At 38.2% G+C, this 24,082-nt stretch overlaps 1 protein-coding gene and 1 pseudogene across 2 annotated transcripts in view; both read right to left on the bottom strand.

Annotated features, from left to right (window-relative positions):
* Window positions 1-1,037, bottom strand: part of GYG1 (glycogenin 1) — a 28,942-nt gene extending 27,905 nt beyond the window's left edge. The window contains exon 1 of one of the 2 annotated variants that reach the window (XM_039851742.1): window positions 843-1,037. In XM_039851742.1, the coding sequence (XP_039707676.1) occupies window positions 843-1,022 (180 nt within the window). In that variant the 5' untranslated portion in view covers window positions 1,023-1,037. The remainder of the gene's footprint in view (window positions 1-842) is intronic. The other variant, XM_039851743.1, reaches the window with a different exon arrangement.
* Window positions 1,038-23,650: 22,613 nt separating this feature from the next.
* LOC120593814 (uncharacterized) lies at window positions 23,651-23,769 on the bottom strand (annotated as a pseudogene).
* Between the last annotated feature and the right edge of the window lie 313 nt (window positions 23,770-24,082).

The following is a 24,082-nucleotide window of genomic DNA, read 5'->3' as shown; positions in this document are numbered from 1 at the left end:
GTTTGGGAACACGGGCTAGAACATTAGACCTAGCAAACATTACAAATGAATAGAGAAACCAATGACAGTTGGGTAGGGTTCAACTTTCCCAGAGACGGGTTACATCTGCAATCTTTTTGCAGCTCATTTGTTGTAGCATCCCCGGCTTTCAGCCTCAACAACACGGGAACGACCAGGTACCTCAGAGCCTCGGGTCGGTCCTGGGGCAGATTCGCCTTGCAGCCCGGACACCTTGCAACAAGTGGGCCGGCGCCCTCCCTCCGCGCGGGGCCCGCTCCCCGGAGGCGCTCGCCGGCCTCCGGCTTCCCGAAACCCGGCCCCAGCGGCCTAAAAATAGGCTCGGCGTGACGGCCAGCGCCCAGGCGGGCGGCCGAGGAGCTGGGCCGGGGCCGCCGGCGTCCCTGCCTCGCGGACGCCCCTCCACAGCTTCCCGGGGTCGGGGGCGGCTCCTCGACGCCGCTGCGCCCCCGGGGAGCCGGCTCCCCACCCCCACGCAGCCCCACTCAGCCGCTCCGCCCGCCTGCCCGCCCTTCGCGGTTCGAGCGGGAGGAAGGGCGAGGAGACGGAAGCAGGAGTACGGGCGTCGGCGGGGGCCCCGCTCTGCCTGGCTGCGCCCACTGCTGCGCCCCGGCTTCCAGGGGCCGCCCGGGTCGGCGCGCAGCAGGGCCGCCGCTGACGCAGGAAGCGCCACGCCCGGCGGCCACCAGCCCGCAACTTTGCGGCGTTCCCCGTCCTGCCGAGAACTCGCCCGGGGCTGAGGGGCGGGGAGCAGAGGAGAGGCGGTGGGGCCGCGCGGGGCGAGGAGCCGAAGGTCCGGGGGCGGCGGGCGGCGCGGCGCGTACCTGCCATGGTGCTGCCGGGGCTCGGGCGGCCGCCGCAGCTGCAGGTTGGTGGCTGAGAGAAGCCGAGCGCCGGGAGGGAGCGCAGCCCGAAAGGAGGCGCGGCGGGAGCGGAGCGTCGGCCCCCACCGCTCTTATAGCGGCCGTCACGTGGCCGCGCGCGCTCCCGGCACCCGCCCGCATCCTCGCCGCTCGGCGCCCGCGCGGGTGGCGGCGGGGCCGCGGGACCTGGGCTTCCCCTCAGCGGTTCCGCCCTGGGTCCAGCTCCCCGCGCCACCCGCCCTGTTCCCGTGGGGCACCTGCCTGGGACCGCGCCTCGGGTACCCCCGCCCTCCACCCCGGGGCGGGAGATTTGGATGCGGACATTTGGGCAATGGGGAGCATCAGTGGGATAAACTCCCAAAGAAGCCAGGGGTTAGGGAACCTTAAAACAACAACAACAAAACAACAACAACAACAGAAAAAACACGAACAAACAAAAACCCACATCGTTCTAGTTATAATCATTCACCTGAACTGCTTTAATGACGCATAAAGTTTAATTCCACTTTTTCACCTAGAATCTGAATCAGCCCCTGGAAGCATTTCTTAGTATTCTCACAATGTTTTTGTGGTTTTGACAGAAAAATAATGAATTTTCAGAGTATTATTTAGATTTTTGGAGCCCTCTGCATCAATTAGATATTTAAGTTTCTGTTAATCTTCACACAAACTCAGTGAAGTAGGTGTTATGTCCTTATTTTTACAGATATGGAAACTGAGGCACAGAAAAGTTGAATTATTTGTCTATGGTCATATTATGTACATGGAGAAGAATTTGAACTATACAGTTTGGTTAACAATTGAATTTCCCACCGGCAAGGCCATGACAACTCTGGTACACTGGTGCCCGAAAAAGGTTAGTAACCGGTTGGGTAATGTACTTGTTTAGGCTAATCTGTTTCACAAATCATGAAAGGGTGAATCTGTCATTTTTCTAGGAAGTTGAGAAATAGCTCTCTAATGTGATCAAATCCTTCTCTCCCTATCCCTTCCACCCAGCCCAAACACACCAGGAAAGCAGTAAGTAGTATAATTCTCTGCAAAAAGTGTTGCTCAGTAAATGCTGAATGGAAGCCAAACGGAAAGTTGACAGCATCAGTTTTTTAAAAAAATAGAATGGATGTTTAAGAATAAGTAATTTATTGCAAAGGTGGGTTGCTAATCTCAAATTATATCACTATTTCCTCAAATGTAGGCCTGGACCTCCTACTTCAGAATCACTTGGGGCACTTGTTAAAATGCAAATTTATGGTTCTAAGCTCAGACCTTCTGAATAAGAATCTTAAGGGTAGAACCCAAGAATCAGCATTTTAAATATCTTCCTCCAGGAGACTCTCTCGAATCCTTCCCCTTCTCCCCAACTCCACCATAGCATGGAGACCACTAATTTACTTGGGGAGACCTGGTTACTTGGCATTACAAACTTCCTTTTCAGGAAGTGGAAACTTGGGGACAGTGGTGCAATAAATGAGTTTCCACTTATTCAAACCCTGTAGACTTTGAAGAGTTGGAACTCTTTAAGGAATGTAAAGACTATACTGGAAATGTACCTACCTGGGAAGAGGGGAAACAGAGAGTGGTAGTTCCAGATCTGAATTGCTCCTTTCCATATCAATAAGTGGACCTAGAAGAATAAGGATTCCATCTTTGACCCGGGAATCCTCCTACCGTCAGTGTTCCTTAACCACCTGCTGCTTGAAGCCCAAGTGTCTAGGCTGGGCTTTCTGCAGGATGTGGTGTGGGAGCCTAAAGGGCAAAGCTAGGAGGAAGAGCTGGGGATAACTAGAAGCCTCCCTTAGGAACAAGGTCTTTTTTCCACACCCAGAGTGTGTAAGTAAAAGCGGTCAACATAGCTTTCTTTCTCATGTTTCATGCATATTTACAGAAACAGAAAGATTATACCTTTTACCACTTTGAATCAAATAAGAACATTTTGAGGTTGCTACAATCTATTCTTACATGTTACCTTAATCCATATTACCAATAGTGACCCACTGCCCAGTTTTCCTGAGGCTTCTCTACATTAATTTCAGTTGGGTATGAGAGCAAGGCGTCTGAAATTTTAATGTGCACACAGATTACCTGGGGGTCTTGCTAAAATGCAGGTCTGACTTAATAGTTTGGGGTGGATCTCTCAGGTGATGCCCAGGCTCTGTACCAACCTTGAATAGTGGGGTGTTTGAACATTCTGGATTGTAAGGCTTTGGAGGTAGTGGATAGACATAGACGTTGTGGTGGGACAAACATTTGAGACTTTAATTTGTTAATTTTTTTTTTCTCTAAAATTTGAACTAGCAGAGTTTCTGAATCCTAAAAGAAAGATTTACATTAAAAAAGACAAGCTATGCTCTACATGAGGACGCATAACTATTAACCATTTAAACCTGTGCTAAATGTGTATATTCAGGATGATTGGTCCTAAATTCATTTTTAATTGGCTTTGGAATGCATTATATAATTTTTTGGCAGGATACCTACCTTCCTAATTATGTTTTGTTTAAGATAATGCTGAAACCAGTTTGCATCCCCTTGAGCACACACACTAATTGATGGTGGGAACAGCTGACCTGGAAATATATTCCAGAGCAGAGGGCAACCTGCTAGCCTGAGACACAAACAGTTCTCACGGACAGTCCATGAAATAGATATACCACATCTGGCTTGACATAGGAACTAGCTAGTTAATTACTACTTAAAATTTTGCCCTCAATTGATAACACACACGATCTGTACTTGAAATTGTTGCCAGTGATCACAACCCTGTCCAAATTTAATCGGAAACTTAGTTTCAAGAGATATTATTCTTGTAGGACTAAAGTAGCTCATTCTTCAGTCAAGAGCTGGAGTCCCAAATTCCACAAATTGCAGGAGCCTGGTGACTAGTTACATCGCCTTACAAAAATCTTTATTGAGATATAATTTACATGTCATAAAATTCATCCATTTAAAGTATACAATTAAATGTTTTTAGTACATTCACAGAGCTGTGCAAATATCATTACAATGTAAGTTTAGAACATTTTCATCACTGATAAAGAAACCTATAGCCATTAGGAGTCACTTCTCATTCTCTCCCTCTTTCCCTCAGCCCTTAGCAACTACTAATCTACTTTCCAACTCTATAAATTGGTCTATCGAGATTTGCCTATATGTGGTCTTTTGTGACTATCTTCTTTCAATTAACATAATGTTTTCATGGCTCTTTCATGTTGTGGCATGTATCGGTTTTTTATTCCTTTTTATTGCCAATTAATATTTCATTTCAGTATATGCATATACCATATTTTGGTTATCCATTTCAAGGATAAACATGTTAATGGACATTTGGATAATTTCTACTTTTTAGCTATGATGAATAATGCTGCAATGAACATTTGAGTCTAAATTTTTACGTGGATATATGGTTTTCTTTCTCTTGCTATATACTAAGAGTGGAATTGATAGATTGTAATGTTACTCTGTGTTTAACATTTCAAAAACTGTCAGACTGTTTTCCAAAGTGTCTGCATCATTTTGCAATCCCACTAGTATGAGGAATTTTTTTACAGCTTAGCCACTACTTGTTATTGCTTTTTTAATATAGCCATCTTAATGGTTTTGGAGTGGTATCTTCTTGTGGTTTTGATTTGTATTTCCCTAATGACTAAGTGATGTTGAGCATCTTTTCATGTGCTTATTGACCACTTGAATATCTTTTTTAGAGGAATGTCTATTCAAATCCTTTGCCCATATTTTAATTTTTTTTTTATTATTGAGTTTTAAGAGTTCTTTATGTATTCTGGATATAAGTCCCTTATCAGATTTGTATGACATGCTAATCTATGAGATTTGCAAATATATCCTTTCATTCTGTGGGTTGAGTTTCACTTTCTTGGTAGTACTTTTTGATAGCGCAAAAGTTTTAAATTTCTACGTTGTCCAATTTATATTTCTTTTTTTGCTTGTGTTTTTGGTGTCATATCTAAGAAATTGCCTATTCTAAGATCTTAAAGATTTACCCCTATGTTTTCTATTAAGAGTTTTATAGTTTTAGCTCTTACATTTAGGTCTATAATCTATTTTGAGTTGATTTTTGTGGGTGGTGTGAAGTAAAGCTCCAGCTTTCCTCTTTTGTATGTGAATATTGAGTTGTCCCAGCACCATTTATTGAAAAGACTATTGTTTGTCCATTAAATTGTCTTGGCACCTTTGTTGAAAATTAGTTGACTATAATTGTGACAATTCTATTTCTGAACTCAGTTCTATTCCATTGATGTGTATGTCTATTCTAATGCTAGTTTCCACACTATCTTGATTTCTGTAACTTTCTATTTAAGTTTGGAATTGGGAAGTGCGAGTTCTTCAGTTTTGTTCTTTTTTTCAAGATTGTTTTGGCTATTCTGGATCCCTTACAATTCCATATGAATTTTAGTATCAGTTTATTAATTTCTGTTGTAAAGGAAGCTGGAATTTTGGTAGAGATTGCATTGAATTTGTAGATCAATTTGGAGAATATTGACAACAACAAGCTTTCTGATCTATGAACATGGAATGTCTTTTCATTTACTTAGATTTTTTTTTTAAAAGACATTATTCCTCTCAAGTTGTGGATACTTTATTATTTATTTATTTTTTAAAATGATTTTTTATTTTTCAATTACAGTTGACATACAATATTATATTAGTTTCAGGTATACAACATAGTGATTAGACGTTATTATAAATTATGAAGTGATAATCCCATTAAATCTAGTACCTATCTGATACCATACACAGATATTACAACATTATTAACTATATTTCCTATGCTATACTTTACATTTCTGTGACTGTTTTGTAACTACCAATTTGTACTTCTTAATCCTTTCACATTTTTCACCCATCCCCAAACCCCTTCCCATCTGACAACGATGAAAATGTTCTCTGTACCTATGAGTTTGTTTCCGTTTTGTTTGTTCATTTATTTTGTTTTATAGATTCCACATATAAGTGAAATCATATGGCATTTTTCTTTCTTTGTCTGACTTACCCCACTTAGCACAATAGCCTTTAGGTACATCCATGTTGTTGCATTTCAGATTGCAAGTTTTCATTCTTTTTTTTATGGCTAATATTTCATTGTATATGTGTACCACCTCTTCTTTATACATTCATCCATTGATGGAACCCAGCCTGCCTCCATATCTTGTCTATTGTAAATAATGTTGTAATGAACATATTGAGCACATGTCCCTTCAAAGTAAAGTTTTGGGTTTCTTTGCATAAATACCCAGAAGTGGGATTGCTGGATCCTTCTTTGTCTTTTTTTATAGTCTTTGTTTTGAAGTTTATTTTGTCTGGCATAAGTATTACTTCCCTAGTTTTTTGTTTGTTTGTTTCCATTTTTGTAAAATATCTTTTTCCATCCCTTTACTTGCTGTCTGTGTGTGTCTCTTTTGATCTGAAGTGAGTCTCTTGTAGGTAGCATATGCAGAAGTCTTGTTTTTTAATGCATTCAGCCACCCTATGTCTTTTGATTGGAGCATTTAATTCATTAACATTTAAAGTAACTTGATTGATATGTAGTTATTGCCATTTATTATTCATGTTTTTGATCTTTTTTCTTCTTTTTCTTCTTAAAGAAGTTCCTCTAACATTTCTTGTAATTCTAGTTTGGTGTTGATGAACTCCTTCAGCTTTTTCTTCTTTGGGAAGCTCTTTGTCCTTCAATTCTGAATGATAGCTTTGCTGAGTAATCTTGGTTGTGGGTCCTTGCTTTTAATCACTTTGAATATTTCATGCCAGTCCCTTCTGGCCTGTATAGTTTCTGCTGAGAAATAAGCTGACAGTTTTATGGGAGCTCCCTTGTAAGTAAGTTTCTGCTTTCCTCTTGCTGCTTTTAAGATTCTCTCTATGTCTTTAACCTGAGGCATTTTAATTACGATGTGTCTTGATGTGAGTCTCTTTGGGTTCCTTTTGTTTGGGGCTCCCTGTGTTCCCTGAGTTTGTATGTCTATTTCCTTTGCCAGATTAGGGAAGTTTTCAGTCATTAGTTCTTCAAATGGGTTTTCAATTCTTAGCTCTCTTTCTTCTCCTTTTGGTACCTCTATGATGTGAATATTGATACGCTTGATGTTATCCAAGAGGCCTCTTAATCTATCCTCATATTTTTGGATTCTTTTTTCTTCCTGCTGTTCTGATTGGGTATTTTATGCTACCTTCTCTTCCAGATCACTGCTTCAGTCCTCTGCTTTATCTAATCTACTGTTGATTCTCTCTAATATATTCTTTATTTCAGTTATTCTTCATTTCTTACTGGTTCTTTTTTATGTTTTCTATCTTCATTTTTATGTTTCCTATCTCTTTGTTGAAGCTCCCATCATTGAGAACTCTTATAATCAGTGTTTTGAACTGTGCATCTGGTAGATTGCTTTTCTCCATTTTGTTTAGTTCTTTTTCTGGACTTTGTTTTGTTCTTTCATTTGGGACAAGTTTCTTTGTCTCTCCATTTTGGCTGCCTCCCTGTCTTTGTTTCTATGTATTAGGTAGGGCTGCTATGTCTCGTGGTTTTAGTACAGTGGCCTTATGTAGTAGATGTCCTGGGGGACCCAGTGGTGCTCCTGGTGTGTCCCATGTGTGGGTTGTATGTGCCTTCCTGTTGTAGTTGAGCCTTGGTTGCTGATTGACCCTCAGCTTGATTGGTTGTGAGGATTTGCCATGACAGTCAAGGAGCTGTTGTGCAGGTGTGGACCCTACAGAGCAAGGTTCACTTTAGCAGGGTTCTGGGACCTTCCCAGTCTTCCCTTTGGGTGTGTTGCCCTCAGATACAGCCATGGTAGAAGCCAGCTACCCGTTATGTCAGCCCCAGGGCCTCCTAGGATCCTAGGAGAGGCCCCCCACAGGCCAAGTTTAGCCATAGCCTGTGTATTGCCTGAAACCACCTGGCAAGAGTCACCCAGTAATCCACAGATGGTCATCACTCGCTTCGGCTTAGAAGTGCCTCGAGAGGCCAAGCTGTCAACCTAGGCTGGCTGCCGCTAGTGCCGGACTTGGGGCTGCTCAGCAAGAGGTATGGGGCATGCCAAGGCCAGAGCTGCTTGTTTGGGTTTTGTGAACCTTTGAGAGATTTTAGGAAAGTCTGCAGATAAGTCGAGACAGGCTGTTTGTATGGAAAATCCACTGGAAGCAGCTTGAGTGGGCCTGCAAGTTGGGTGGGGTGGGGGTCTCAGGGAATCACCAGGGCAGGGCAAGCAGTGTTACCCAGGTTGATGGAAACTCAGATATGGTGGCCAACTGCATCTACATCCTGGGAGTGGGGAGGGCTCAACAAAGGAACGATGGTTCTGCCAGCACTTCTGTTTGAGAGAAAGCTGCCCCTTTAGCCCTCGCCCTGAAGGCAGACAATTTAGTTTCTCCCTGTATGTCCCTTGTGCTTTTCAAGTAGCTGCTCCAGCACTGAAGCTCAGAGCAAGAGAATAAGTTCTTGCAGGCCCTTTAGGAGGAACGTCTGGGACTCCTGCAGCCCCTTGTCTCACTCAGCGACAATCTCCTCTGTTTTTCACAGCCAGAGGTTGTGGGGACTTCTATTCCTGGCACTTGAACCCTGGGCTGGGGAGCCCAGTGTGGGGCTGGGACCCCTTGCTTCACCAGGGAGACCTCCACAGCCAAGATATTTCCTGATTCTCAACCACCAAATGTGGGTGTGGGAGTAGCCCTCCTACCAGTTTGGCCCCTCCTATTGGTCTGAGTGTGGCTTTTTATGTATAGCCTTAGCTATAGGACTTTTGTTCAGCTAGACTTCAGGTGATCTCAATGAAATTTAGTTGTAATTTTCATGTGGTCGTGAGAGGAGGCAAGCACAGCATTTACCTACTCCACTGTCTTGACCGGAGGCCTCATTATCTACTAAGATCTTCTTTAATTTCTTTCAACAGTACGTTGCCTTTTAAAACACATAAAACTTAAACAAATTAGCTGCATAGACACCACAGACATGGCAACTCATTTTCATATCTGCTAAATACTCTAAATTTATATTCTTCACTAAAATCTGATTATCACTGAGCTTTGTACATGGAGCAGAATTGTTTTGCAGAACAATTCACAAAACTGCACCATCACAGAACAATCTTTACAAAACTGCACTTTGGCATTGTCATTAGCAATAGCTAATGCTTACCCGATGCTAAGCTTTTTATACATATTAAAACATTGAAACTTTCCAATAATCTCATAGATAGATAGTATCTAATCCCCACTGTAGCAGTGAGGCATAGAACTTACCTAACATTATACAGTTAGTAGTTTGTGGAGCAGTGAATTGAACCAGGCAGCCTGCCTCCATAGTCTGTACCCTAACCACTGTTTGGTAATGTGTGTAGGTTGCGCACTACTCAAAAGCTGCAAAAGGAAATGTGTACAGTGAAAAGTAACTCTCCCCTGCCACCTTTCCCCTCCCTGGATTGGCATTATGTTCTTGGCTTTTTCTGTGGCTTTAAGGTTGCCACAGAAAACTCATTGTTGTGGCTTTTCTTATGTGCTGTTGAAGATACTTGCTGTGCTACACAATTTTCTCTTTTGGAGGATCCATGGGAAAATTTTCATATTGGCCTTGGTATCACAAATATTGCATCTCCTTAATATTTAATTTTTTCTTTACCTTATAGACATTTAAGTCCTGTATCAATATGTTTCCCCATCTTTGGGGCCACTTAGAAGCTTAGAGCATAATTTGCAGCCACTTCTAGTAGTTATTTGGGCTCTCCACCCTGTGTTTACTTGTGCTTTAACTTTTCCCCCTGTTATTATAGTTGCTTGACTTATTTATGAATTTGCTTGTGATCCTTTGGAAGTGGGGAAGGAATGTGGAATTAATTAGTAAATATTAAATGAGAAGAGGTTTCTAGTGGGAGTAGAACATGTAAGATAAAATTTCAGCCCAATATGGGTGACTCTGGAGGTTTTTGTAGTGATTTGTCGGTAAAATGAAGATTTCATAAATTAGAGAAGCAGAGTTACTGATCCAGGCATGGGAATAACTTTGTATAATTAGTTTAAAATCTGGAAAAAACAAAGTAATTGTTTGATCTCTCAATCTTACTTTTATTATTTATTCTACTAGTAACATAATAACAGCATGATAGTGGCCAAAAAGGAAGGATAAAGTTTTCCAGGGTCTCTAACCTTGAACATTTCAAATATATTACACCTTTCAAACTTTAGTTACCATATTTGTTGGTGGATTAAATAGTTTAAATTAGCTAGTTATATGACTAAACATTAAGAGAATCTTTTTGGCCATTACCTTTTCTTTAAAACCAGCTTTATTGTGGCATAATTTATAAACAATATAATTTACTTTTTAAAAGTGTATAATTCAATGTATTTTGACAAATATATGCAGTCATATAACCATCACTACAATCTCCCAAAAACTTTTCTCTTGTGCCCTTACTCTGGCTTCTGGCAAACACAGCCCTGATTTCTATCTATACAGATTTATGTTTTCTAGAATTCGATATAAATGCAATCATACAATATTAGTCTTTTATGTCTGGCTTCTTTCACTTAGCATAATGCTAAGATTTATTTATGTTGTTGAGTGTAACAATGGTTCATTCTTTTTTTATTGCCGAGTGGAATTCTTTTGTATGCATATACCACCACAGTGTATTTATCCATTCACCAGGAAATGGACTTTTGGGTTGCTTCTACTTTTGGGTTTTATGAATGTTCAAGTACAAAGATCAGTATTGCTGGTTGTATAGTATGGTATATTAACTTTATAAGAATGTCAGTTAACTTTTAAAGTTCATTGACAAATTTGGATGAGATCATTAAGAATGGAAATAATTATTTTTATAGAAAATCAATATGGCCTAAGGTGATCTGATGTCTGCTCATAGTACAGTGAGAGAGAATGGAACATAAGTCCCACATATATTATTGGGGAATTACTTTTCTTTAGCATGCCAGTGCTACCTGCTTCTACTTGTGTCTAGTACATGTACTCTCAGGACCTAATTTGAGAAGGATTAGAAAAGATGACTCTAAGGTTCGTTACAATCCAGTCTTAGTGATCTATTGATTACAGGGATTTTACCTGAAGAGCAGAAAATGTGGAGAGAAAACATCATTGTCACCAAACTCCTAGGTTACAACATAGATCATAGAAAGTACTCTCTTGTGGATTATCTCATTTGATTCTCAAAACAGTATCAGGTAATCTAGCTGGATCCATGGTATTTTTCAAGGCTACTAGGAATCTAGCAACAGATAAAATCTAGATTTTATCATTCTTTTTTTAAAAAAGCATACTATTTACAGCTGAAAAAACCTAAAGGCTATAGAAGATATTGCCCCTTAGTCCTGAGCCCTCTTCACATCACTGAACTGTACCCCATCCCTCAGGCTCACCGTATCTCTGAGTTCAGTCTCAGCCCTGAACCTCCAAGGTGAGGGTCAGAGTGAGGGGTATCTATTAAGCACGATGTCTGAAAACAAGAATATGTTTGTTTTCTTTTTTTTTCCTTTTCCACCAGGTGGAAATGACTTTCTTTACTTCATACAGAATTACTGTTCCTATATTACAGATGGTATAACTGAGACTTGGAGAAGTTAGAAAATTGCTAAAGGTCATTTTACTAGAAAATAATGTGTTTGGGTCTCCTTAAACTGAAATTTGAGTGGGAAGCAGAGTATTCCCCAGAATTTAGGACCTAAGAGGTATTCATTCCCAGAGTAGGCAGTCAGTATGTCAATAAGCTCCCAGTATCTGCTTTTCTTTTTGATATAGAGGAAATGTGTATGTGCGTGTGTCTACTCATTTAATCTTTCCAAAGAGCCCTGTGCAGGAGATATTAATAGCTTCATTTGGTATACAAAAATGATGAAATTGAGAGATTAAGAAACTTTTCCTTCAATGTGCGAATATGTCTTTTATGATCTAGTAAATAGATTCTATGTTTTGAGATACTTTTGTCACACATGAGTATATATATTGTTACTCGAAATGATCACTAAAGATTTTTGAAAACAAATTCTTAATAAAGCAACATGTTTTGAGAAGATACATTGATTGAGGCATCACTATTTTGCAAATAGAACAATTATAGTAACATATAATTCTTGGAACTATGAATACCTAGCACTATTGTGGTCATTTAGAAATTGAAGAGGTTTTAAGGTAGAAGTAGAAATTTACTCAGTCCTAGTACTTAAACTTTTTCAGAGGTATTTAAAGTTTTTTCCACATGTGTATTTTAAGCATTTTTTTTGCAAAGATGAGAATAAGTGGCTTTTTATTATTCCACGCAGATCAATATGGTCCTTGAGCTTTAAAACCCTTCCTCACTTCTGTTGTATATAACATGGCTCTTAAATATATACTTCTGCTTGTTTTCACTTTTGCTTCAGATGAACTTTCAAGTTAATTATTTTTGGATTTGCTTGTAATGACTAGGTAAATGTTTGGTTCCCAAAACATTTCAGGTTTTGTTCTCTTGGATGATTGAAGTAATTTGGCATTTACATTTAAACAGCTTAAGAATTTTACTGAAGTGTGTACCATGGTAATCTTAATTGACAAGTATTTAGGAATTCCAGTCTGTTAATATCTACATTCCAGAAATAAATTTGCAATCGATAGTTTAAAGGCTTGTGGGGTAGACTGCCTCTATGCAGCATGGACTAATCTTGACCTGACGATTTTTCTGTGCCAGTTTCCATCAGGAAAACCCCTCCTGCAGCCCGGGATCTTCCTTGAGTACTACAGAGCTGAAAGCTATCGCTAGAATTTGATACCACACAGTTCTAATTGCCAAAGAGCTGCAGCCAAAACAGTTTGGTCACAGTACATCATTAGAACGCACTCAGCTTCTGGCCTGGCCAAAAGCTTAGGAGGGGTTATGGTATCTAACCGGTTGGGCCTGTCAAAAAGTCAGCATGTGAACTCTTTGGCAAGGTTCGTTGGTGTCAGCTGAGGGCAGCCCTTTCTGGAGGCAAGTGAGTTCTTCCCAAGGGAGCTGCCCAGTCACCTGCCCTGAGGAGATAACTCATTTTCGATTCTGGTGTGTTGGGCTAGATTGGATTCATTCAGAAAGTATGTGACCACCTAATGTGAAACTTGCAAGGGTGTGTCTATAAGATAGGTACTAAACACCCTAGGGATAAGCAGAGGAATGGCTTTTATCAAAGATATCACTTCCAGCAATTTGAGCCGCAGATCTCTTGGGTAAATCAGTTCTGGAAGAGATTGCATTTGTCCAGAAAAGGTGTTTGGATGCTTTTTGAGGTCAGGAGGAAAATACTTTATAGGGCCAGAAGCCTCGCAACTAGCAGTTCCCAGGGGATATGCTCAGCTGGTAAGGATAGCTGAGTGTTTCAGACATGCCCATGACACAGATAGCACCATATGTTCTCTGCCTGCAGAATTTTCTGGATTGGAGGCTTAATAGTTAAGGCCTTAAATGGCAGATAAGTAACAAGACTGATGGCTAATGTGTAAGGTGAAGATTAAGAAAAAACGGAAGGCAGAAGTCAATACATTTTTCTCTTTTGGAGATTTTATAGGATTTCCTTTATACTTTTATTAATTTCAAGAAGATTGAAAAATGGATCCAAACTTTCAGAGCTAGAATAAATAGACCATTGTGTGATTGGTCAGTTTAAAAAAAGTTATAAAAAGAGTTAACTATTTGGGGCAGTGTTTCAATACTGATATGGGTTTTTTAAAACTGACTTTAAGAAATGGATAGAATAAGCTACTTATTTTTCATGTACTTTTAATTATTTTACTTAATTTTTTGTAGGTAATTTTTTAATGGTTCAAAAATGAGTATACAAAGGTCTATGGTGAAAAATCTTCCTTCAGCCTCTGTCCTACTCTCTGCAATATAAGAAAGACGAATGTATATGTAATCCCTTCCCACATTTTATGCAAATGGAACATCCTATACATCTTGTTATATGGTACCTTGCCTTTTAAAAAAATTTTAGAGCAGTTTTAGGTTTACAGCAAAGCTGAACAGAAAGAACAGAGTGCCCATATACCCTCTGTCCTTTCCCCCAACTACACATGCAGCTGCTCCACCATCAGCATCCCGCACCGCAGTGAAATATTTGTTATACTCAATGAACCTACCCTGACACATCGTTATCACCCAGAGACCGCAGGTCACCTTGGGATTTACTCTTGATGTTGTTTATTCTATGGGTTTGGACAAGTATATAGTGACATGTATCCACCATTGTAATAACATACAGAGTAGTCTCACTGCTCTAAAAATCCTTGTGCTCTGCCCTCCCCTACCTCAACCACCTGGCAACCACTAATCTTTTCATTGTCTCTATAGTTTTGCCTTTTCCAGAATGTCTTATAGTTGGAATCACACAGCATATAGACTTTTCACATTGGCTTATATCACTTAGTAATATGTATTTAAGGTCCTTCCTTAAATGTCTTTTCATGGCTCAATAGCTCATTTTTTTTTAAAGCATTGAATAATACTCCATTATCTGTATGTACCACATATTATTTATCCATTTACCTACTGAAAGACATCTTCGTGGCTTCTAAGTTTGGCAATTATGAATAAAGTTGCTGTAAACATCCATGTGCTGGTTTTTCTGTGGACGTAAGGGTAAATACCAAGGAGAGCAATTGTGGAACCACAAGGTAACAGTATGTTTAATTTTGTAGGAAATCACCAAACTGTATTCCAAAATGTAGGTACCATTTTGCATTACCACCAGAAATGAATGAGAGTTCCTGTTGCTCCACACAGTCACCAGCATTTGGTGTTGTCAGTGTTCTAGATTTTAGCCATTCTAATAGGTGTGTAGTTCATGTTGTTCTAATTTGTCTTTCTCTGATGACATATTATGTGGAATATTTTCATATGCTTTTTTAGCACCTGTATATCTTTTTTGGTGAGGTTTTGGTTGAGGTCTTTAGCCAATTTATAATTGGGTTGTTTGTTTTCTTTTTAGTTTCAAGAGTTCTTTGTATATTTTAGATAACAGTGTTTTATCAGATGTGACTTTTGCAGATAGTTTCTCCCAGTCTGTGGTTGATCTTTTCATTCTCTTGACAGTGTCTTTACAGAGAAGAAATGTTTAATTTTAATGAAGTCCAGATTATCAGTTCTTTTTTCATGGATCGTTTCTTTGGCGTGGTATGTAAAAAGTCATTGCCAAACCTAACTTTCTCCTATGTTATCTTTGAGGAGTTTTATAGTTTTGTGTTTTACATTTAGGTCCATGATTCATTTTGAGTTAATGTTTGTAAGAGGTATAAGATCTATAATTAGAATTATTATTATTTTTTTGCATGTTGATGTCCATTGTTTTAGCACCATTTGTTGAAATGACTTATTTTTCTACTTTGTAGTGCCTTTGCCCCTTTGTCAAAGATAAGTTGACTATATTTATGTGAGTCTACTTCTGGACTCTCTATTCCATTGAGATGTTCATCTGTTCTTTTGCCAGTTCCACACTGTTTTGATTATTGAAGCTTTATAGTAAGTCTTGAAGTCCGGTAGTATTAGTCCTCCAACTTTGTTCTTCTCTTTTAATACCAAGTTTGCTATCTGGATCTTTTTGCCTCTCCATCTAAACTTTATGTTCAGTTTGCCAATTTCCACGAAATAACTTGCTAGGATTTTGATTGGGATTGTGTTGACTCTATAGTTAATGTTGGGAAGAACTGGTATCTTGACAATATTGAGTCTTCCATATATCCATGAACATGGAATATTTTATTTATTTATTTATTCTTTGGTATCTTTCATCAGAATTTTGTAGTTTTCCTCATGTAGATCTTGTACATGTTTTGTTAAATTTATACTTAAGTGTATCATTTTTGGGATGCTAATGTAAATAATAATGTGTTTTTAACTTTGAATTCCACTTGTTCATTGATGATATATAGGAAAGTTATCAACTTTTGTATAATTAACCTTGTCTCCTAAAACTTTATAATAATTGCTTATTAGTTCTGGAATTTTTTTGTCTTTTTTTTTTAATTGTCTACATAGACAATCATGTCACCTGCAAACAAAGGCAGTTTTATTTTTTCCTTCTCAATCTGTATATCTCTTATTTCCTTTTATTATCTTATTGCATTAGTGGAGACTTCCAGTATTATGTTGAAAAATAGTGGTAAGAGGGGGCATCCTTCTCTTATTCTCGATCTTAGTGGAAAGGCTTCAAGTTTCTCACCACTGAGTATGATATTAGGTGTAGGTTTTTGTAGTTGTCCATTATCAAGTTGAGAAAGTTCTCTATTCCTGATTTGCTAAGAGCACCTTGTTTTTTTCCTTAATACAGTTTAGAGAACTTTCTATTCTGGACATTAAGAGCTGCTTTATTGTTGTTATTACTTACAGCCTCATAGTACCCCATTGCATGGACATACTACAGTTTATTTAACCTGATCCTTGTTGATGGAGTGTAGTAGCTTTTTAGGTCATTTCCACGTCTTTTTATTAGCAAAAATAATGTTTCAGTGACTAACCATATATGTAGATCATTTTGCATGTGGGAAAATTTCTAAAAGTTGAAATAATGAGTAAAAGCATATGTATGCATGTATTACTTTGATTACTTAATTACCTTATTAGGGATTATAGCAATTTATACTCATATCAGTAACATGAGATATTTGAAAAGTATCTCAGTGTAGTTTTGATCTGCATTTCTCTTATATGAGAATCTCTTTTAGATTTAGATTAAATCTCTTTTTAGATTTAAGAATCATATTTCTTTTTATTTCCACGTCTTTAGCTCATTTTTCTATTAGACTCTTGGGTCTTTTTCTTAGTGAGTATAGTAGCTTTTTACATATTATGGAGATTATCTATTTGATACAAATTGCAACCACGTGTATGTATGTTGACTATTTTAACACAGAGTAGATGCTCTGCCCTAGAAGGTTCAACCATATGAGTATTATAGCAAGTATTCTTGGATCAGATCTCTATACTTTATAATTTTTAAAGTACATTTTCATTCTTGGCTTTTATGATTTATTGATTAAATGTTGCCTTATTTAGACTAGAAAATGTAGGTCCGGTTAACTACATACTCTCCACCTAGAGCAGGTTAATTTCACAGAGTCTACTCAGTATCTCTTTAGAAGACAGAGCCTAAACACTTGGCACTCACACATTTGTCAAGTATCCAGTGACCTGCACCTCTGCACCCTTTTCTCTAGAAATAAGGAAGCAGCTGTGACCTATCACCTTTGAGTATTTTGGCCAAAAGCCTGGCATCTTGGGAATTTATCCAGCATGCTTTTCAGAGGTATTCAGATCCTTTTAGAAGAAAGCAAAGTCATTAAAGGAAACCAATAACATTACAGATTTATGCGTCTTGTGTAATTTGGCTATAAGAAACAAAGCCAGTTTTTGTTCAGCATCTAATATAAGATGAACTGAAAACTGCAAAGAAACATGCTTAAAGACAATTAATAAATTTTTATAATATTTTTATCAAATAGCTCACATCACACATTTTACAGGCAGCTTGAAAACATTTTACACACTAGAAAGATAAAAGCATTTAATATTAGTTTTCTGGAGGTGGAGGAACAAGAAGAGTCCTGGGTTTTTTGAAGTCCCCAGAAAATGATTCTGCATATATTGCACATAGTTACCAACTGCTAAAAATCAGCAAGACCTCATTTGGGACTTTGGACATGTCAAGAAACAGTATGTGGCTGATTGAAGTGAGTGGCAATGAGAGGTCAGCAACTGCTGAGGATTTTTATTCAAGTGCTGTTTTTTTACTTTTCAAGTTTAAGAGCAAGACCTCACTAACTTAGAGTACTTAAAGGCAGACATTTTCTAGAAGAGATGAAGTTGGTTTAGGTCATATCAAACAGTTTGGTACTTCGATTTTCTTTTTTTCTTTTTTTGAAAAGTTTTCTTTCTTTCAACTCTTTCGTAATTAGCTTTCTGATCTATATAAATCTGTCTCTCATTTTTTTTCCCCTTCAAGTTCTATTCTTTCCTATCTCTAGTGGATGTAGTCAAAGGAATACATTCTTTCCTTTCCTTTTGTCTTCTTTCCTTGAGGGAACATCTCTGTGTTTAGAGACCACCTAACATTGTTCGAAAAGGGTGTATTCTGGATCTAAAAAACAGTGCCTGATGCGATGCAGCAAAGTGCACAATTGTGACTCCAACCCAGAGTGGAGGTGGTGTTAGGGGAGGCCAGGAATGAACTTGGTTACTGGCATTTTTTGTGGTTAACTAGACCCTGATGAAGTTACAGATAGAAGCTGATGCTCTGGGTAACTATGGATAAGCCAGCCCTGCCAGGATTCATTCAAGTCAAATAATTGTGGAGCCCACTGTGTTTGGCCAGCCATGGAGAACACTCCAAGACATCTCACCCATTAGGCACCAGGCAGAAACAGTCAGTAATCTCTGTCAGTTAAAAAATGAGAGAGGTGGGTGGGAGGCGAGGAGAGGGGTGAGAGAGAGAGAATTAGAAACAGCATTTCTTTTCTTACCCATGTTATAAGACCTCCAGGTTGAATTCACAATAATGATGGAAAAGAGAAAGTTCAAATGGATATGTCCCACACATGGCTTTAAAATGGAGCTTGAGCATGTGCAAATAGCATATTGGCTGCAGCTCTGAGGTGATGGCAAAGCAGAGGCTGTGGGGTAAGAAATAAGCTTGTGCTGAGAAACCATCTGGGAAAACTTTTAGATTAATTTGAATTGAACCAAGCTGAGACCTTAAGCATTTCTTTCCAGTGAGATCTAAGCTAAACAATGACAAACTGATGTTCAGTTGTGGAGATGCCCATGTGTCCTCGCCTAACAGCTGTCATGGTAAGTCCACGCTGCTCCTGAAAGCTAGATAATTAACTGACATTTGCTTTGAAGTCTTTGGAAAGCTGCTTCCTACTGTGGTACATTTACAATGTCTACAACTGCTCGTCAAGTGTTCAGTGCCTCAGCTGCATAGGTCTCACTAACTCCTTTATATGTTCAGGTTTCTTAAAGGTATTCAAATGCCCGAAACTTTCCCAGAGCATCAAGACAGGTGTTTTTTTAAAAAAACTATTTTTTAATCATTAGATTATTAAACCAGTTTACCCAAAACATGACTATAAGTCATAGATATTTGTAGCTTTTTTTAGAAAAAAAGTTATTGCAAGAAAGCTGTTTTCAAGGGATCAAATTTGGGAGGAATGGATATAGAATTGTTAAGTCAATAGAATTTTCCAGATAGTAGCATCACACTAAAAAACATGAATAAAAATGCGTTAGTTTATTTTTTTGAGACGCATAATAAGGGAGTCAATTTTGATTTTCTTTATCTTAGAATTTTCAAAATGTGCCTTAGGAAAAATATATATTTATAAAAAAAATTCAGACTTAAGGTTCAGAACAAACATGAGTTTAATAGTGTATATATATATATATGTGTTGAAGGTAATGGAATAAAATACAACTGGATGAAAATTTGATTTATTTGTGTTTCATATATAGCTCTTTGTGTCAATGTGACTATTGGATCTCTGTAAAGGACTTTGGTTTCTAGATCCTAATCATTCAAGCCAAAGTGAATATAGTTTTACTTTGAGACTGCTATAAAAAGAAAATCATTAACATGATTTGAAAAATTTTTTAAATTTATTTTATTTTTCAATTATAGTTGACATTCAATATTATATTAGTCTCAGGTATACATCATAGTGTTAGACATTTATATAACTTACAAAGTGATCCCCCAGTAAGTCTTGTACCCATCTGACACGATAGTTATTACAGTATTATTGACTATATTACTTAAACTGTACTTTACATCCCTGTTACTATTTTGTAACTACCAATTTGTACTTCTTAATCCCTTTACTTGTTTTACCCAGTCCCCCAATCCCTCTCCCATCTGGCAACCATTAGTTTGCTCTCTGAACGTGATATCTTTAAAGATAATGTTTCATAGCATAATTTTGAAATGGGTTACTAAGACTGTTTGTGAAATTATGTTAGTTAATTCTATATACATTTCATTGTAGTAAGAAAAATGCCAGTGTTTTCACGCTGAGATTATTTGGTAGGGTTAGCAAAGGGTAATTGCCAGTTTGGGTTTATCTTTGTAGTAAAAATCAAATGTAGACTTCATTGAGACAGAAATTCAGGGCTTAACCTGTACTATGGAAATCATCTGCACTTAGCGAAGCTTCATAGTTATTTTTCTTTTAAATTTAAGTTATTTTGCCTTTAGGGAATTGAAGGAAAGTCACTGTGAGAGTTTTTGTGGCTAAAGTTAAAATCGTTTCATTAAATGATAATGGACTTAATAGTCCAGTTAAAAAGAGCCAATATATTAGCCTGTATTCAGCATTTAATGCTGACATGGCTTATGTCCAGAATTTGCATTTAGGCCCATAGAGCTGAACATCATACATAAGCATAGGTTAGGAATGGGTTTTGTTCTCTTGCTAAAAGGAAATAACCATTCTGTCTGTAAATGACCCTGATTTTTAACAAAGCAGCTATTTTAGATGCAACCAATTCATTTATTTCAGTCCAAAGAAATATTCAGACATCTATTTGTACATTAGGAACACAGCATGGTTCACTAGACTCAACAAAAGACTAGGACTTAAGTTATATAAAATTCCATCACATGCCCTTTCTTTAGTACTTTTACTATAAAATGAGCTAACAATACAATTGGGAGGAATTACTGATTTTAAGTCTTCATGCAAAAGATTTTTTGATGATTGTTTTTGGAAAGGGGACTATTATGCTATTAATGATATGTTTTGAAAAATGCCTTTTTTCTTGGCTCATGAAAGAGATTTAAAATTGTGCCATTTCCTCCAGATTAGATTGGAATATATATATATATTTCAGTTTTGAGCACTTAAAAATACATTTTGTAGAGCAAGCAGGGAATATAGGCTCAGCTTAGCCCCAAATTCCGTGTGACATCCCTCATTTGTGTCTTCAACAATCACCAAATCATGTGGCTTTGGATACATCTTTGTCACTCTTTTGAAATCAATCAACACTCATTTTAATATAATCTTTAAACATTTGGAAATAGAAACACTTCATGTCTCCCCAGCACTTGGACCACATGTAGTCATGAGCTGTATGGATTCCATGCAGGCTGAGAATGTGATAATACACGGGAGTCTCTGTTTCCCCCTTCTACTTTATAATGTGATGAGAAATCAACAATAAGATCACAAGATAGGATGAAAGGAAAACTCAGAGAACTTTCATTCATTGAACAAGTCTTTTTTTTGAGCACCAACTATTTTCCTACCAAAAGAAGTTTAAAACCTGCACAACAATCTATAACTATCTTTAGCTGCAACAGTTCTAGCATTAGAGATATGTACTCGTCCATAAGAATTCATAAAAAGCAACATATGCAAAATGATGACAGGTGGCTGGACCAGACATAGAGAAAGAGTTTGAGACTAATCAATGTGACCTTGAAACATCTGAGTTCTCTCAACCTCAGTGTCTTTGGCAAATGAGGGATGGATTGGTAATGTTAGAGGCTTCTTGCCATACAATTCTGAGGATCACAACAGAAAACACTGTTAATAGTTATCCCAGTACAAGAGAAAACACTGATACCCTGGGTCCTCCCTGTGGTGTGAAGTTTTCTAAAATTCTCGTTTTTTGTTGTTTTGAAAATATGTTATATCATTGTGTAATGTTCTAGTGCTCTGAAAGCTTCTAGGCACTTGATGAATGCAAGGAATATTTGTTAAAAGATCACATCTCTTTAGAATATAAAACACAATCAATGGATAAGTTTTAAGCTCCAGTTTCCACTTTGAATATCTTCTATAGGCAAATGGGGGATATAGCTGTTAGAAAGAACATAAGGTATCATTAAAAATTAGCCAAGGCAAGCCTGCATAGACATTCATCTGTCTCAGTTAAGTTACCTTTGGGAAATTATGATAAAGCTATTGCCTTCATGACCTGAGAATGGTTGGTTCCTCAAGAGTTTTTACATGTTAACTTGATAATTTTATCAATATCTAGTCAGCTGTGGGGACATAAGAGAACGAAATGATAGTAATAGCTAACATTTATTCTTTATCATTTCTAGGTACTTTTCTAAGCTTTATATATATTAACTCATTGAATTCTTACAGCAATCCACAGGTGGGTACTGTTATTATTCTTATTTCATGGATGAGGAGATCAAGCCACAGAAAGGGTAAATGACTTGCTTAACATCACTTAAACTGTACATAGCAGAGCTAGGATTTGAACCTATGTGGTCTGTTTTTAAGGCTCATGCTTATGTCCACAATAACAGAGCTACCTCCCAACATGAGTATCGATTTGCCTAATTTATAGCGACACACACCAATAGCTAGTAACCAAGAGTTTTCACCCAGCATTTAAGCTAAGCACTGCTGAGCTGGAGGCAGGGCCAACATATTTTAGGTGCAGTAGGCCAGGGCCTAAGGCCCATGATACTCTTAGGGGCCCAAGAAAACGTTTTATTTTCTTTTAAAATCAGAAGAAATATATGAATATACTTGCCTTTATACTGGCATAGTCATAATTTATATTTTACATATTTTAAAATGTGCCCAGGGACATCATAATGCAGGCCCAATTGGAGGGCAGAGCAGGTATGGACAAAGCTGCTGCTCAGAGGCCCTTCCGGAGTCTTCTTGTGTGTTCCACTCCTTTCTGCAGGTTGGTGCCCAACCGCTGCACAACTCAGTCAGACCTTTGACTGCAGCTGACTCCTTCCCCTTCCTACCTTTGTCGCCAGGTGAGTGCTGGCTTTCCCCATTTCTCTCATGTACTGTACTGAGAGGCAAGCTTGCTAATATGTTTCATTGTTGGTCTGCAGGTGGGTTTGTTCTGCTCTTTACAGTTTTTAACAAATCAGAGTTAGTTGCCAACATTAAAAAAATTGTGAGATTTCACATTAAAAAAATGGATTCGGGCTTCTCTTGAAAAAGCAGAAGTCTTAGTAGCATTGGGCCCATGCTGCATGGTTCCATTCGGCTGGAGCTGAGTGGAACTATTTGCTTCAGTCTCCTCCTCGCCCTTTCTGGCCCTGTAGACCCTGGAATTTCAACCTTTGTACTAAAGTATATATGAAAACTTAAAGTATTATCTTTCCTCAAAATTTTTGCTGGTTCACAGAGAAGGAAAGAAGCTGTAGAGATTATACAGTAATAACGGAATTTCAGGCTTTAGCCAGTGGGAAGACCTGGAGGGTATCAGGGTTTCTACAGATCATGTCAAATAAGGCCTTTGCATACTTTCACTATTATCAAGGCTTGTCCTGAGCCTTCCCACGAATTGTGTAACCAGGGCAGCCTGGCTTTCTAGAGATAAAGGTAAGTGGAAAGTGAGGCAGGAAGGTCAGCTAGAAGACAATGATTTGCACCCAACCCCACTTCCCACTTCCCTTCAAGTGCTTTATCCTGCTGAAACCAGATAAAATATGAATTTCTTATTCTTAATATTATTATTATATTATCATTATTTTGAAAGATAAGACTTCAAAGAAACTGGCAGATGCTCACTTCAGAGAATGCACATAAAACATTGTCCAGACAGTTTAGTTCCATTGGGCAACTCTATGCAAGGCCATCAGGCACCCAAAGGTGAAAAGAATTTTTGCTGTAGCTTCTTGTTGAAAACCTTTCTATTTAAGAATGAGATTTTAAATTCTCTAGATAACAATTCAGGCTTTATAAACCTTGCCTGTGTTTTTATTGGCACACATGTGAGCTTTCTGTGTTGATAAAATATTGCTGTTGCTCAGCTTTTTTTTTTTTTTTTTAACTCCTACAGCACCTAATATTCCTAGGTGGTCTCCCATCAAAGTACTAACCAGGTCCAACCCTGCTTAGCTTCCGAGATCAGACGAGATTGGGCATGTTCAGGGTGGCATGGCTGTAGTATTGCTCAGCTTTTGACATTGGTACTGAAGACAGAAGAAATGCGCCTTCTCATTCTCACTTTCATAAGGCTCCTCTGATGTATTAGCATTAGTGATTAGAGGCCCACATAGGTGTGTACAGTTCTCACATTTGGTTCTACCACACTGACAACTTTTCTCTAGAGAGTTTGTAGTTACATACACTCAGTGCTTAACATAAATAATATGAGATATCTGATTACTGAGATTGCTAGTTACTGAATATAGGAAGTGAACAAAATAAGATTTTTGTGATTATGCTGCTGAGCTTATCATCCCTCCTATTAAGAGGGAGA

This window comes from Pteropus medius, unplaced genomic scaffold (genome assembly GCF_902729225.1).
Source record: "Pteropus medius unplaced genomic scaffold, Ma_sr-lr_union100, whole genome shotgun sequence".
Taxonomy (NCBI): domain Eukaryota; kingdom Metazoa; phylum Chordata; class Mammalia; order Chiroptera; family Pteropodidae; genus Pteropus; species Pteropus medius.
Note: the sequence above shows the minus strand (reverse complement) of the source record. Positions and strands in the feature narration are given on the sequence as shown.